Raw genomic sequence first — 14,323 nt, forward strand, 5'->3', positions numbered from 1 at the left:
CATATTCAAAATGCAGCTTGTTTTTTTACTGGAGCTTTTACTGTCTATGCTTATCTATGTGTGTGTATGGTGTTACCCTATTTGTCAGGCTGAGCATTATCAACTTTTATGTTTGGAACAGCCAGAAGCAGTTCCATCAACTTCAGATACTTCAGGCCCATCGGCTCTGCAGGCAGAACAACACTCTGGTTCGTTTAGGCCACAGGCACCCAATCTGGCTGGAGCTGTTGAGTTCAATGATGTAAAGATGTTGTTGAAAGAATGGATTACAACTATTTCAGGTAAGTCATGTCATGCTAGTGGTGACCTTGCACACATCCTGTGGAAAACTGGCTTTTTTAGTAGGCTTTTTGTACTTCCTTCCTTCTTCCTTCAGTTGTCCTTTCAGGGGTTACTTCTCACTGTAATCTTGAAGTCCTACTGCCTTGTAATCTTGGAGTAACTTCATTCTTCCTACTTAGTTGTTCTCTGTTTTTGCCAGCTCCTGTTTCTTGCTTAACATCATGAAAATCTACCTGCTCTCTCCTCAAGACATTTCTCAGGCCCTTGTCTTATGCCTTGATGTTACTTATGTAGGAGATTTTCCTTAACTTTGTCCAATATGTCACAACCACTAGGATGAAAACTATTGAAAGGAAAAGCCTCTTTTATGAAGATGTCATTTTAGAGGCAAATGAATGCTGTTTTTTTCAAAATAACTGCTGGAAAGAACTCTAGAATAAAGTGCAAAAGTTGCTAAATTGTAACCTGAATTTTAACCTTATGTCAAACAATTAGCAACATATTAATATCTTAGGAAAAGTGATCTGCAAAATCCTGCAAACGCTGGACATTACTGTTCTCCTTAAAATTCCAGAACAGCCGTTTCCATTCTAGACCACTGTTTCTTTTCCCTTTGGTTAATATTAGCTTACCTGTCATTTGTTCTTACTGAAGAAAAATAAAAGGTCTGAGAGACACATATTTCAAGACCTTGCAGTCTTTTTATGTACACAGCTTCTGATGTTGGAGGGAGGCATGAGAATACAGCAGTTGTCAGATCAGCCCCTGATGCACTAACACTGCAAAATTTATTTCTATTATAGTCCAGTTACTCTAAATTTTGTGTAAACTTAGAGAAAACTTACCACTTCTTTTTTATTTCAGATCCTATGGAAGAAGACATTCTGCAGGTTGTGAAGTATTGTACAGATCTAATAGAAGAAAAAGACTTGGAAAAGCTAGATCTGGTGGTTAAGTACATGAAAAGGTAGGTATCTTATTTGCCAGTACATGTGGCATTTAGACTGTTTTTGTTGGAACTTAGGCACTAGGTGCTTTAGTGTGAGGCCACAAGCCCACTAGACATTCCATTGCTGAGCGTAAATATTTTAAGCCTAAATTTTATTGAAAAACTAGGGGCAGGGAGGAGAAGTTGGGCTCTTAAAATAGTTAATTTGTGAAAAACTAAGAGTAGCATTTAATAGTATTTGCTACAGAGTCTTTTGTTTCTGGACAAAGGATGTGGTTCTTGTCGGCGTTGTCCCTTCATCCTGTTTTCATTCATTTTTATGGCACCTCAGAGCTTTCATTTGTTTCATCTGCTTTCATTCTCCTGCTGTATCCAGATTCTGTCTCACCTCCAACCTATTAAATACATTTTTACTACTTAGTTATTGTGCTCCTGTTGTCTTCCCATGAGTTATGAGGCCCAAGTTCCATTTATGACTTGCCTACTAACTGGTATTTAACTCTGGAGTTCAGCTTTCCATGTTTTAGATGCGGAATATATTTATTTCACAGAATTAATCAACACCCAAAAGACTACAGCAATGTAAGAAATGCTTTTTTATTATAGGATGGCTTCAGGCCTCAGGAAATGCAAAACACACAGTGCAGTTAACTGTTTTGTTGAATTATGTAAATTCTTTATAAAAACTGTTCAGAAAGCCTCATGTCCCGTTCCTGGTCCTGGTATGTGAGATTTGCACTGGTAGCAGGGTGTCTCTCCAAAGCCTGCTAGCAAGCATGGGATGAGGAAAGAGGGGTTGGATAATAGGCAGTTGTCCATATGATACTGATGATGTTAGGTCTTCCAAAGCAGTAAGTGGAGGAACCCTCTCCCTCTCTCCTGTAGCAGTGATCTAGAAGGGGATTTTGAGAGTACAGAGCTGCTTAGTTTTCCTTGGGCATTTCCTTAATTTACTTTCTAGTAGCAGCTGAATGATACTCATAGCTCTGTGTGGGCCTCCCTAATTTGGTTCCATTTTTAGCAATAAAAACAATATAGTACCCCAAAAACCTGTTACTTAAATTTCTTAATCACCTTTGGCATTTGTGAGATAGAAGGAAGTATCATGTACGTCTTGGAATGAGGAAGGAAAGGTCAAGATCCAGAAGCTTGTAGTTTCTGATTCTTCAGTGTGAAGTTGGTAGAACATGAGCACTCGGGTTGCAGGCTTACAGGCACTGCAGAATGCACATGTACAGGCTCGTGTGACACTGCTCACATTAGGCATCTCAGCACTGAGTGGTATTAGGTAAGACTGGGTACATGTGCAGAGACAGGGCTTTGCCAAGATTGAATCAGAGTGCTCTTCATAGGGAACTGTGACAATCTTGTTTGCAAATATGAAGACCAAATCTTGCTGTAAAAAGAACTGGTTCTGTAATGGTAATTTTCTCCCTCTTCTTCCTTTTTCCCTTCAGATTAATGCAGTCATCTGTGGAATCAGTTTGGAATATGGCATTTGACTTCATTCTTGACAATGTTCAGGTAGTTTTACAACAAACTTACGGAAGCACATTAAAAGTTATCTGAACTTGTAGTAAAGAGCTTGATGAGAGCCTGGAGCTCTCTGCTAGCTGTGCCATAAGTGCTTGTGAAGTATTTGCAAAGTGCATGATAGTAATGCCCTGAGTTTTTATAATTTCAAATTTCTTTTTAAACAACAAAGTGTTTTGTACATTTCTTTTCAGAAAGTGCCAAATTTGTCAGTATTGCATGTAAATAATTGTGTTAAAATTCTTTTATTGTAGTATAGAATCTATTTACAAAATGTTTGTTTATAAAGTTTTATGGATTTTTACAGTGAAGTGTTTACAGTTGTTTAATAAAGAACTGTATGTATATTTTTGTACGGATTCTATTTTGTGATGCTTCAGTTTGAATATAGCTAATCACTTTTGTTAAAGCTCTGATTCATTTCATGAAGTGTGACACAGTGACACTGCCTCAGCACGCATAGGAGGCTGCTGCACACTCCCCTGGCTGCTTGTTGTTTCATCTCCTGACTTTATTACAGATTTTAAGCTGAGGGAAGAACATTAGCTCATTTTTAATTTGATCCTTGAAAGACAGAAGCCAGTGTGGCCCAGCCACTCCCAAAGCACATGGGGTGTTGGTGTTGATTGAAGTGTAATTGCTGTCTGAGCTCTGTGTTCGTGGTGCTGCCACCTCTGGTGGTGCGTTCTGGTGGAAGAAAACAAATGGAGACTTCTAAGCAGTTACCCAGGAGAAGCACGGTAGAGGAACGAGAGAGGAGCTGACATGGAGCATTATTCCAGCCTGTAGCAGTCCTCGTTGCTCCTACTTGGGGTAGAGCCTCATTCCACTCTTAAAATACCGTAGTTCTCCCCAGCCCATGACGTGGATTTCCTTTATGCAACATAGTGAAATAGGTTATAGTAAGTAGCAGAAGAGAAATAAATAGCTGTCTTTTTGTGTCTGTGGCAGGGAGGGGTATCCTTGCATCTACAGTTTGTGTTTTGGGCTAGTCTCCTTTTTCCAGATCATACACCAGCCCTGTATAGTCATGTTTGGCCCGATACACTGAAGGAAGGCTCTTGAGGTGCCTGGAAAGAATGAAGGCCACTGGAAGAAAACCCAGGAGGTAAGAAAATCCATTTTCCAAAGAAGTGATGGGGGCCAAGGGGGCAATCAGAAGTACTCCACATAACTCTGGAGGGGTGTTGGCCTACCTGACTACCACCATGTTAGCTGGAAGCATCTCTGGTAGCATGGGGCAGGAGCTGCTGCACACAGCTGAGCTACAGCTCACACTGCCTCACTGGCTGCAGTGCAGGTTACAGCACCGACAGCATTTTTTTAGCTGTAGGTCGTGCCCTCAGTTTCCCTTGTAACACACACTGGGACCAACCTGGCAGCTTTCTACCGCAAGGTGATGGATGAGTTAAAAGCAGATGTTACTTCCCTTCACTTTAGTAAGGCTTTTTGTAATATTTCCTGTAACATCCTCATAGACAAACCAAGGAAGTATGGGCTGGAGAGACATGGATTGATAAATTCCTGGGCAGGCAGGCCCTGGATTCATTAATGACCTGGATGATGACACAGAGCAGACCCTTGGTAAGTTTGCTGCTGACTGAAAATTGGCTCATGCAGCAGAGGGCTGTGCTGCATCTAGAGACCAACAAGCTGGAGAAATGGGCTTGTGGGAACCTTGTGAAGTTCAGTGAGAAGTGCAAAGTTCTGCATCTGGGGAGGAACCACCCAAGGCACTGGGGGATGACTGGCTACAAAGGAGCTCTGCAGGCAAGGACCTATGGGGTGCTTGAGCCAGCAAGATTCCCTCCCAGGAGATGCAGCCAGCAGTCTCCCAGGGTACATGAGGAACATCACCAGCAAGTCAATGGAGGAGATTGTTCCCCTCTGCCCAGCACTGACAAAACACACCTGGAGTTCTGGGCTTCTCAATACAGGAGGAACATGGACATAGCAATTCCAACACAGGGCCACAAAGCTGCTGAAGGGATTGGAGCTTCTCCCATAATACAAGGAGAGGTTGAGAGAGCTTGGGACACTTCAGCCTGGAAAAAGGCTAGTGGGGGGTGACTCTTACCCATGTGTAAGACCAAAAGGGCAATAAGGGCACCCAGCAGGGCAATAAGGAATAGAAACAGACACTCCTCTGGGGTACCAAGTGAAAGGGCATGAGATGATGGGCACCAACTGGTACAAAACATTCCTTTTAAGCACAATCCCTGGAACAGGCTATCTGCAGGTGTTGTGGCTCCTCCAGCAGTGGAGATGTTCAAAACCCAAGCAGACACTGTTCTGGGCAACCTGCTCTGACTCCCCATTCCCTGAGCTGAGGGAGTTTGGCCTTGGTGACTGCAAGAGGTCCCTTCCAACTGCAACCACTCCGACCACATCTGAATCAAGTTGTCTAGGTTTCTGCTAGTCTGTAGTTTGGGTCTTTCAGAGCCCCTTGAGTTGCCACTTTTAAAGCTCCTTTGGTTGTTTTTTGGGCTTTTTTCCCATTTAAGAACCCTGACCTGCTAACCCCATATAGAGAGGTGTGTATGTGCTGAAATTCAAGCAGTTATTTTACCAGTTAGGTTTCAGGTACTCAGCTCTGGTTTGGTGAGCGCTGTTCAAGACATAAAGGACTGAAAGCAACAGAGCAAGGCAATTTGTAATTATATTTTCATTCTCCCTTAGTGATCCCTTCTTCAAGCCTTTAAAAATAGTATATTCAAAAGTTACCTGCTTCCTAAAAGCTTTTTACTGAAGACATTTTCTAAGTCGCATAACAGCAACCTGCAGAAATATAGCATGACCCTTTTCCCAGAGTTTTTACCCTTGGGAAGAACACCCTTCCACCTTCAAGGAAACAATCAAGAATACATCCAGACCAGTGTTTGACAGCTGGGTTCTTAAGAACTTATTTTATTAGTGTAATTTTCATGATTGCATAGTTTGCAAAAGAAAATGGTAACAGTAAAATGCATTCTCTTCCCTGTGATCATTCTATTCTAAACCACCAATGCACCCGGTGATGGGAATTTGCACCACGCAGCAAACGCACTGAAAAGGTCCTTTTAAATGTCAAGTTTAAAGTCTAACAAACCAAAAAAAATTGCAGCAAGTTACTTTCCATTGCCAAAGGAGGCAAGTTATTAAATGCTTCTTTGTAATGGAATCCACACAATCCAAATCATAAAATTGAAAAAAAAAAAAAAAAAAGCTAAGTGACAGAAGAAATCTGATCAAACTGCTTCTTGCAAAATAAATTCTTGTAAATATTTTAAATGCTAAAAATCTCTCCTGTCTAAAAGATTGATTTTGTTTCAGCTTGTGCTTTTTGAAAAGTGTTTTTAGCTCCTCTCACCACAAACTGCAAGTTACCAGGAGACTAAGTGATGAGGGATGCATCAAGCTGTCATCCTAAGCAAGGAACCACAGGGGAAGGAAGGGCAGGAAAAGGCTGGCATTGCAGACAGATTCCTGGTCATCAAAATATCAACCCAATGGTCCAGTCCCACGGTGTCAGATGACTCAATAGCTCTGATGTCCAGCTGTTTTGCAGGTGCTTACCACAGGGCTGAGCAGCAGCTGGAGAAGAGATGCCACCTCTCAACTCCTCCCAGCAGAGCCCCTCTGGAAACTGACTTGCTAAACACCTCACCTGCAACGCCAGCACTCCAGGAACACGAAATTGAGACAGAGCCACCAAGCCCACCACCACACACAGCACACGCGTGGAAGTGAAGCCAGAGGAAGAAACACCTTTGCTGGAACATGCCTCCAGTACTTGGCCAAGCCCAGAGAGGAAAACCTCTGCCTGGCATTTCCACATCTGCCACAGCCCATGGAGTGAAGCTTTGGTAATTGAAGCAAACTGTAAAACAAATGGGCTACTGTGTCCATCTCCTTTATTTGTGGCTCTGCAATATAATGATTACAGGTCGACGTTCATGAACTGTACAAGCAGTAGAAGGCGGCCAACTATGCTTTACATCATTGTTTCACACAAAGCAAATACAGAAATATCCAATTGCCTAATTTTCTATTTAAAAAATTTTCTATAGGCACAAAGCAGAAGAATGTTGGAAAAGAGTGATGGGAAGAGGTATGCATAAATAAAGAATTACTTCTTACATCAAAAATGTCCCAAGAATCACAAAGTCTGCAGAAGCTTGGTTAATCAAATACTGCAGTACTGATCTCATCAGTATAAAAGTGAAAGAGCTTTAGTTCTGTAATAAAAATTCAATTTATTTTCTTTTATTTTGGAGAGAGGGAGAGAAAAAGGGTGGAAGGAAGGTGTAAGAGAAGGAAGGGCAAACTTTAAAACAGCAGCCAGTATTAGGAAGGGCAGTAGGAGAGGTGAACAGGCACATTGGAACCATGGGAACATGTAAATTGACCACTGTCAAACCAGTGTAAATTTCTTGGTTTCTCATGGAAAACATTTTATCCACATATTTCCCTCCCAAACATATATCCAACACTGTCTTCAATATATGACTTTGTTGGTAACTTTTATAACAGGAATAGTGTGTTTATTCCTGCCTCCCCATTGCTGTAAAAAGTTATCTAAATGATTTCAAACACTTTCTTCAACTCTACTATAAGCTGCCAGTCAGACTTCTGCATCTCATCCCTGAACCAGTCCTTCAGAGCATCGATGGACTGACGACTGATCTGTAACACACAAGACAAGCCCATCAGAAACACACAGCAATAAAGGCAGCTTTTAGTCTGTTGGCAGCAATCAATCTCAAGACAGGGCATCCGCTTGCACAGCAGGAAAGCTCCTTCTAAATCCCAGTTTTGCTACTGATCTGCTGGGTGACCCATCCCATTTTTTTCCTGCTTTTCTCCTCACACCCCTTACCTTCTGAAACCTCAGAAGCCAGCCCCACCGTGTGCAGCAAGGTGAGAACCTGTGTGACTGGAGAGGATCTCCTGCTTCCCCCAGGGCCTGCAGCACCAGCACCACCTGCCATTCCAGTCCATCTCTCAGACCCTGCATGTCCATCTGAAAAGCCCCTCTGGCTGGTCACCCCTGGCTTGTGAATACAACCCTCCAGCATGCATGGTAGGGGGTGTATTACAACATGGTGCAGTTCAGAGCGTGGAGAGCTGTGGCTCTGCCTCTGACAGCAGAAAATGGAGCAAGGGATCACCTCTTCATCCAAGCCAAGTGTTCCATAATCAGAGCAACTGAAGTATTACTTATTTAATAATTAATTAAAACTAGGGAAACACAATCTCACTGTAATGCCAAGGGGGACTGCTAAGCTGCTCCAAGCACCAGCTCCATACCATGGTACACAAACAGTTCATTTAGCATTTTACCCTCCCAGGTGCTGTAAGCTGCAAGGTATTTTTAGCTGCAGTACATGGTTCCTTTGGTCCTCTTCAGGGGCACTGCTACACATCTCAGGGCTGCAGAGAAGCTCAGCTGAACAATGCCACACATGAACCATCCCAAGCATCCAACAGTCTCTGATGCAAGATTTCCAGTGTCTATGTTTTTCAGGCTTCACACAGTATTTCTACTTCACACAAGCTCCCACTAGGACAAAAGCCCCCTCCCAAAACACAGACTGCTTTTACCTTACTGACGAGGATATCTGTTGCTTCAAAGTGTCGTCCATACATTTTAGGTGATTCACCAGGAATAGGTTCTATTTTAACACATACTTCTTGGCCTTTTTTTGCAACCTCCACCGGTTTATGGTTTATTTCAATACTTGTAACTATTCCAATTTCAACAAACTGTAACACAAAGGAAAAGCTGCAGTACACATCTAGAAAGCCTGTGTGCGCACACACTTTTCTCAGTTCCTGTTTAAGTGTACAGACTTGCTCATATGCAGCACTGCACTAGTGGAGCAGCCACCCCAGAGCTGGCAAAGCAATATACTGCACTGTGAGCACGTCGTACCAACATGGGCAGCAAGCGCCATCAGCCCGTCTATATCCACCTGGGATATCAATTTGCTATCCCTTAAAGTGCCAGGAGTTGGCTTCCCCCCTTATTAGCTACCAGGAATGACCATTTTGCTCATGACTTTCACAGAAACAGCAGCAGGGGCAGGAGGGAGGCTGACTGGCCGACACACTCTCCTGCGGTGGCCAGGAGGCTTCACTCTGCTGCAGGATGGCTGATCACCAGGAAAGAGACTTGATCCAAAAGTCTGAATCTCATCTCCTGCCAAACCTCTGTACACTGGGGAAAGGCATGAAAGCCTTTCCTGGTGCATATTCCCGGAACTGCCAGACAGATCAAAAGGTCCACCAGGAAGAGGCGCTTACTTACGTTTTTGCTAGGTACGCACATGGGAGTCCCCTGCTTCACCTGGCCGGCCTCCACAACCACACCCATCACTATTGGGTCACGAGAGTTGAAAATGAACTGAGGGAGTATTTTCATCTTGCAAGGAAACACTGCTATATGCCTGGAAGGTGACAAGGAAAAGGAATTTTGCAATAGCTCCCAGAACAGTGTACACAACATGAACAGTTCTGCCTCAGGCATTTATTCTAGAAGCATCGCTTGAGAAGAAATCAAGCAGGAGACAACTCTTTTCCAATCTTTCTAATTAAAGACAACAGTTGACCTTCAACAACTACAGGGCACAATAATCAAGCATGGCTTGGCATAGGTTTTGTTTTGCCTAGCTTGGGCAGTCAACTTAAGACCGAAAGACAATTTTTCAGTATGATAGTCTCAGAATAGCATAGGAATAGAAATATTACTGCCTCAGCCCATTGCAGGCACTCAAAAAATTCAAGATTTTTGTTTGTAAAATGAAAAAATATGTTTAAATGCTGAGGTATACAAGCTCAAAGAGGGATTAATATGAAATGAAATGTTTTCATTTATTTTGTTCATTCTTACTTTACTGAGGCTCACCCAATGACACAGATTAAAAAAATTCTGGGTCCCTATAAATTCTTAAATTAATCCTATTTGCGTTACTGCAGTTAGAATTAAGCCCTCTACAGCAGAACTGAATAAATATGAAACAATAGAATCCAAATCCCTTTAGTTTTGTTTTCTAACTCTGCAAGACTAACCCATCTGTCACAAAATGGGAACAGAAGCCAAGTATACAAAGCAAACCTTAATAAGGACATTCCAAATTTTGTAACTGCTTCACAGCTCCCTACTAAGCCTAATCCCAGATGTAAACTATTAGACTGGAGTTCTGAATTCTTGAGAACTATCAATTTATTGTCCTAGTCTCTTCTGCTTCTCCTTCCTTCCCATCAGAGAACTACATGCTAAATAATACGGTAACAAGAAGTTAAATGCAATTTCATTTATTCAAAAATAGAGATAGTTATTGGGAAGCACACAGAGGAGGACTGCTCTTTACTTACTTGAATTCCTCTTGTTTCTGTTTTTTGTAGTCTTGTCTATATTTTGTGAAGGCATCAAATAAGTGATAAATTATTTCAGCACTAAAAATTCTAACTCCTAAACTATCAGCCATTTCCTGAGCATCACGTTCAATCCTCACATCAAATGCTAGAATGACTGCGTATCTGTAAGTAAAAAGAAGTCAGTTAGTTTACTGGAGAGACCTTAGAACCAGAGCTAAGGAGGGGGCCCTCCTGAAACACCACTGCACATTTACCTCCACAGAAGAGCAAAGAAGTTACTTACTGTGGGTCATGCTCCAACATAACCGATGCCTTCATAACATCTTTTTTATGGACAGGACCTATATTAATTCCTGAATACTGTTGAAGAAGAAAGCCACATAAGTCAGTCACTAATCTTTCTGAGTTGCAAGGAAACAGTTAACAAGTAGGATGTAGAAATTATGACATCAGATCCAGCACACAAGTACTTACTGGCACTTCTGATGTTTTAAGAAATTCAAGTAATGCTTCTAAAGAGCCTAGAGTAGAAGCCTGGACATAAACACCTTTCTCTTCTAATTTGATTGCATTCAGTGTTTGCTTCAGTTCGTGTATTAGTTCATCCTTTAGGAAAGAAAAAAGGATATAAACAAGGAAGTTTAGTTCTATTGCTATTTATGTCTCAGGGTACAAAGTCTTTCTGTTCATGAGCTGCTGAAAGAACAAGACAGCCATCCTGATGGGCACCCACACACAGACATGCAGCACAGGTCACGCAGCCCTGAGATACATGGCTGCTTCTTTCTGGCATTAGAAGTATCTGAACCAAACTGGACTTGAGGAGAGACACAAAAAAATGATTAAGGGAGTAGAACACCTCCCTTATGAGGAAAGGCTGAAGGAGCTGGGTCTCTTTAGCTTGGAGAAGAGGAGACTGAGGGGCGACCTCATCAATGTTTACAAATATGTTATGGGCAAGTGTCTGGAGGGCAGAGCCAGGCTTTTTTTCAGTGATGTCCAGTGATAGGACAAGGGGCAATGGGTACAAACTGGAGCATAGGAGGGTTCACAAACATCAGAAAAAACTTCTTTACTGTGACAGTGACAGAGCACTAGGACAGGCTGCCCAGAGAGGTTGTGGAGTCTCCTTCACTGGAGACATTCAAAACCCTCCTGGACATGTTCCTGTGTGATATGCTCTGGGTGACCCTGCTCTGGCAGGGGGGTTGGACTAGATGATCTTTTGAGGTCCCTTCCAACCCCTAGGATGCTGTGATTCTGTGATTTTGCAAGAAGGTGATCACGTAACACCAAGCAGATGCCCTTCCTGGCAGTGACATTTCTCTCCAGCCTACACCTTGCTCTCCAGCACTCTAAGCTTCTGCTGGCAAGCCCAAGTGAACAGACACCCCACCGTGTGTGGCACTATCTTTGGATGCCTAATTGAGGATCTGCAACACAAGTGGACACTCCTAACACAGTGAGCTGGAAAGGATTCTGAAGGCTCTTTAGGCCTAGGTACAAAACAGAGGATGCAAGAGCAGCAAGGCCCTTCTTCTGCTTTCAGAGAAGTTAAAAATACCTGAACACCCCATGCCTTTAAAGCCCAAACAGTCCTCTGACAAACAGATGTTGCCATTTACTTTAAGCCCTCACATATCTACTGCTAGTACATATTACAAACATACAGACTCACAGATACTCAGAAACAAAGTCTGTATTTGGAGGACCCAAAAGATTAACCTCCCTTTAAAGACAAAATTAAGTAGACAGAAGGCTAAAGTAAAACGATGGTTAAAGTAAATCATCAATATGTGAGTTTCTTTCCTGACTTTGGAGAACAGGAACATCTCATCCCAATTTTGGTTTTAACAAAGCTACATTCTTTCCTTTACCATTTTTAAAGTCTTAAGACACAAAAAAACTACTACATAAATCTTAAAACAGCTTTGCAATTCTGACAGTTTGTAGAACTCCACCAGCAGATATTTGCATAATATAATCTAATTGAAATGTATGCACAAAGTACTAAAAATACCAAATCAGTAATTAACATATAGTCACACTATGCTATAATACTTGTTTTCAAGCCTTACTCTACTAGCAGAGACACTCCAGCAAAGTATCAGGAAAAAGCTACAGGTCAAGATACTAAAAATATGACCACACTAATGCTTCACAGGACACAAGGCTACATAATGTTGCTGCAACAGTTTTTCAAATGCAACTGAAAAAGCAAGGTGCATGTGCACTGAGCTCTCAACATCTCAAACAGCTTAATCATGAGAGAATTCTGTTACCCTCAGTTTAAGTGCCTTATTTCAGTATCAGCCATCTCACCTTGAGGACTGGGACTTCATCCTCTTTATAAGCTACAAGCAATGGCAAACCAGCCAATGTTTTTTCCAAATCTTTCCCAAGAATCTTCACACCTTGAGCAGCAACAACTTCTTTATGCTTCTCATACTGGTTCTGAAAAGAATACACAATAGCAAAGAGTTTATTCAGATGCTACACAGCCACACAAAATAGTGCTGAGTAGCTTAAGAACTTGCCACCAGCAAGCACAGCCGACAGCATGACAGTAGATTCCACCAGCTCCCATCTTTCATCAGTGATTTTCTCTACTTCACATTCCTGGAATGCATGTTTCAGTCTGCATGTTCCTCTCCCATCAGATACCTTACCCTCCTCAAGGGGCAGAACAGAGGGAATTGTCTCTAAACAGAGAAGGAACCCAAGAAGAAGCATACACTCAAAAAGAGCAAGCAGTGATAGGCAGCTGCTCACTGAAAAAAACCCATCAGAACAAGTTCAGCCCCAAAGGGAATGGGAGGATGCCAGCAGCTCCACTAAAGCCCTAAAGCTTAGTCAGTACAGCCCAAGGCTCCTGCATGCGGGAAGAGCTGTCTCATTCTCCCACTGCAGACCTCCCATCCAGCCTTCTCATGTACATAGTTCTATGTTCGATTTCCCAGATGCTCCTCCTCACCCAGAGGAGCCTGAAGATCTCTCCCTACTCAGAACATGGCTCTAAGGCATCACAGAAACAGTTACTTCTGAAGACCTTTAATTCAATCTTGGATTGTCTGGTTTGTTTCTTCATTTATTTTGTTTAGGAGACGCCTGCTACTTTTCTTGAAATTGCAAGGCAGCTTCCTTCCTCAGTAAGCACTTTGTTCCTGTAAGCCTCTATTATTTAGCTCTCCACCCCAAAATCTGGGTCTTATTTCAAGGAAGGCAATTCCCCATGGACAGACTGAGTTGAAATGTATCCTGATTGCCTGCTTAAAAAAAAAACCAAAACCAACAGCTCCCCTAGATCCTCTTCCCCAGCTCCATCTCCCTCCAAAGCACAGAAACTCCTCTGAAGACCCAGTTGATGGGAACCTGCAATCTCTTATGTTGCTGTTCAGATCCACAAAAAAATAAATCAGTCTTGTATGTTTCACACAGCAGTTTATCTTCTGCTTTAAATAAAGGGAAGCAAATTGATAGAAATGCTTCCAATTCCTTCTTCATGATAGCAGAATACACAACCGCTTCCAACACAGCAGAAGACACAACCTAAGCGTAAACAGCAGTTTTCCTTTTTCCACTCCCCAGCCAAGTTATTACTGTAAAGTTGCACTCCAGAGCAGGAAGGCTGACTTGGATTCCCCAAGGCAACTGTCCTACCCTACAGCTGTGTTAGCCATCCACACAAGTGGAAAAAGTGGCTCTTGTCTTCCTACTGAAACCAGGTCAAAAAGCCCTTGCTCAGGTTCCACCTCAATGCCAATACTGCATCCTCCAGCCCCTCTGAGCCCCAACGGTGTCAGAGAGGATCACTGTGGCAAAAAGAAAATGTCAACATCAACCAAGACCCAGAGATCAGTAGTACTACTTTACAAGAGTTTCTGAGTTTGCAGGCAGGGACTACATTAAACACTAAGGACTACAGTAGCCTGCAGAGACAAGTTCTCCAATAAAATTAAGCACACCCCAACTGTTATGGTCCTAAATTAGGACCCTGACACTAGTTTTCCACCTCTACACCAAACCTTTAAGGCCTGTCCTATTACATTCACCAAGTATGATTTTCTTTGCCTTAAGCAAAATCTGTGCAGACACTTATTCCCTTCCCTTTTAAACAGAAAAATGAGAGCAACTCTTTTCATCATCTGTGATTTGTATGTATTAATGCATTTGTAGCCGTTAGCTTCTGTGGCTCTCCTC

The 14,323-nt window shown here is 42.4% G+C and overlaps 2 protein-coding genes across 4 annotated transcripts in view; one reads left to right on the plus strand and one right to left on the minus strand.

Annotated features, from left to right (window-relative positions):
- Positions 1-7,070, plus strand: part of REV1 (REV1, polymerase (DNA directed)) — a 50,317-nt gene extending 43,247 nt beyond the window's left edge. For 2 of the 3 annotated variants that reach the window (XM_010001422.1, XM_010001421.1), the window contains exons 20-22: positions 122-281; positions 1,147-1,249; positions 2,689-3,111. In XM_010001422.1, the coding sequence (XP_009999724.1) occupies positions 122-281; positions 1,147-1,249; positions 2,689-2,800 (375 nt within the window). In that variant the 3' untranslated portion in view covers positions 2,801-3,111. Of the gene's footprint in view, positions 1-121; positions 282-1,146; positions 1,250-2,688; positions 3,112-7,060 lie in introns of those variants that run through there. The other variant, XM_010001423.1, reaches the window with a different exon arrangement.
- EIF5B (eukaryotic translation initiation factor 5B) overlaps positions 6,647-14,323 on the minus strand; it is a 40,695-nt gene continuing 33,018 nt past the window's right edge. Inside the window, exons 18-24 of the mRNA XM_010001440.1 lie at positions 12,446-12,577; positions 10,598-10,729; positions 10,407-10,483; positions 10,121-10,285; positions 9,054-9,192; positions 8,348-8,509; positions 6,647-7,429 (exon numbers count right to left, since the gene is read on the minus strand). Coding sequence (XP_009999742.1) covers positions 7,322-7,429; positions 8,348-8,509; positions 9,054-9,192; positions 10,121-10,285; positions 10,407-10,483; positions 10,598-10,729; positions 12,446-12,577 — 915 coding nt within the window. The 3' untranslated portion in view covers positions 6,647-7,321. The remainder of the gene's footprint in view (positions 7,430-8,347; positions 8,510-9,053; positions 9,193-10,120; positions 10,286-10,406; positions 10,484-10,597; positions 10,730-12,445; positions 12,578-14,323) is intronic.

The sequence above is a fragment of the Chaetura pelagica genome, unplaced genomic scaffold (genome assembly GCF_000747805.2).
Source record: "Chaetura pelagica isolate M959 unplaced genomic scaffold, ChaPel_1.0 scaffold377, whole genome shotgun sequence".
NCBI classification, from domain to species: Eukaryota; Metazoa; Chordata; class Aves; order Apodiformes; family Apodidae; genus Chaetura; species Chaetura pelagica.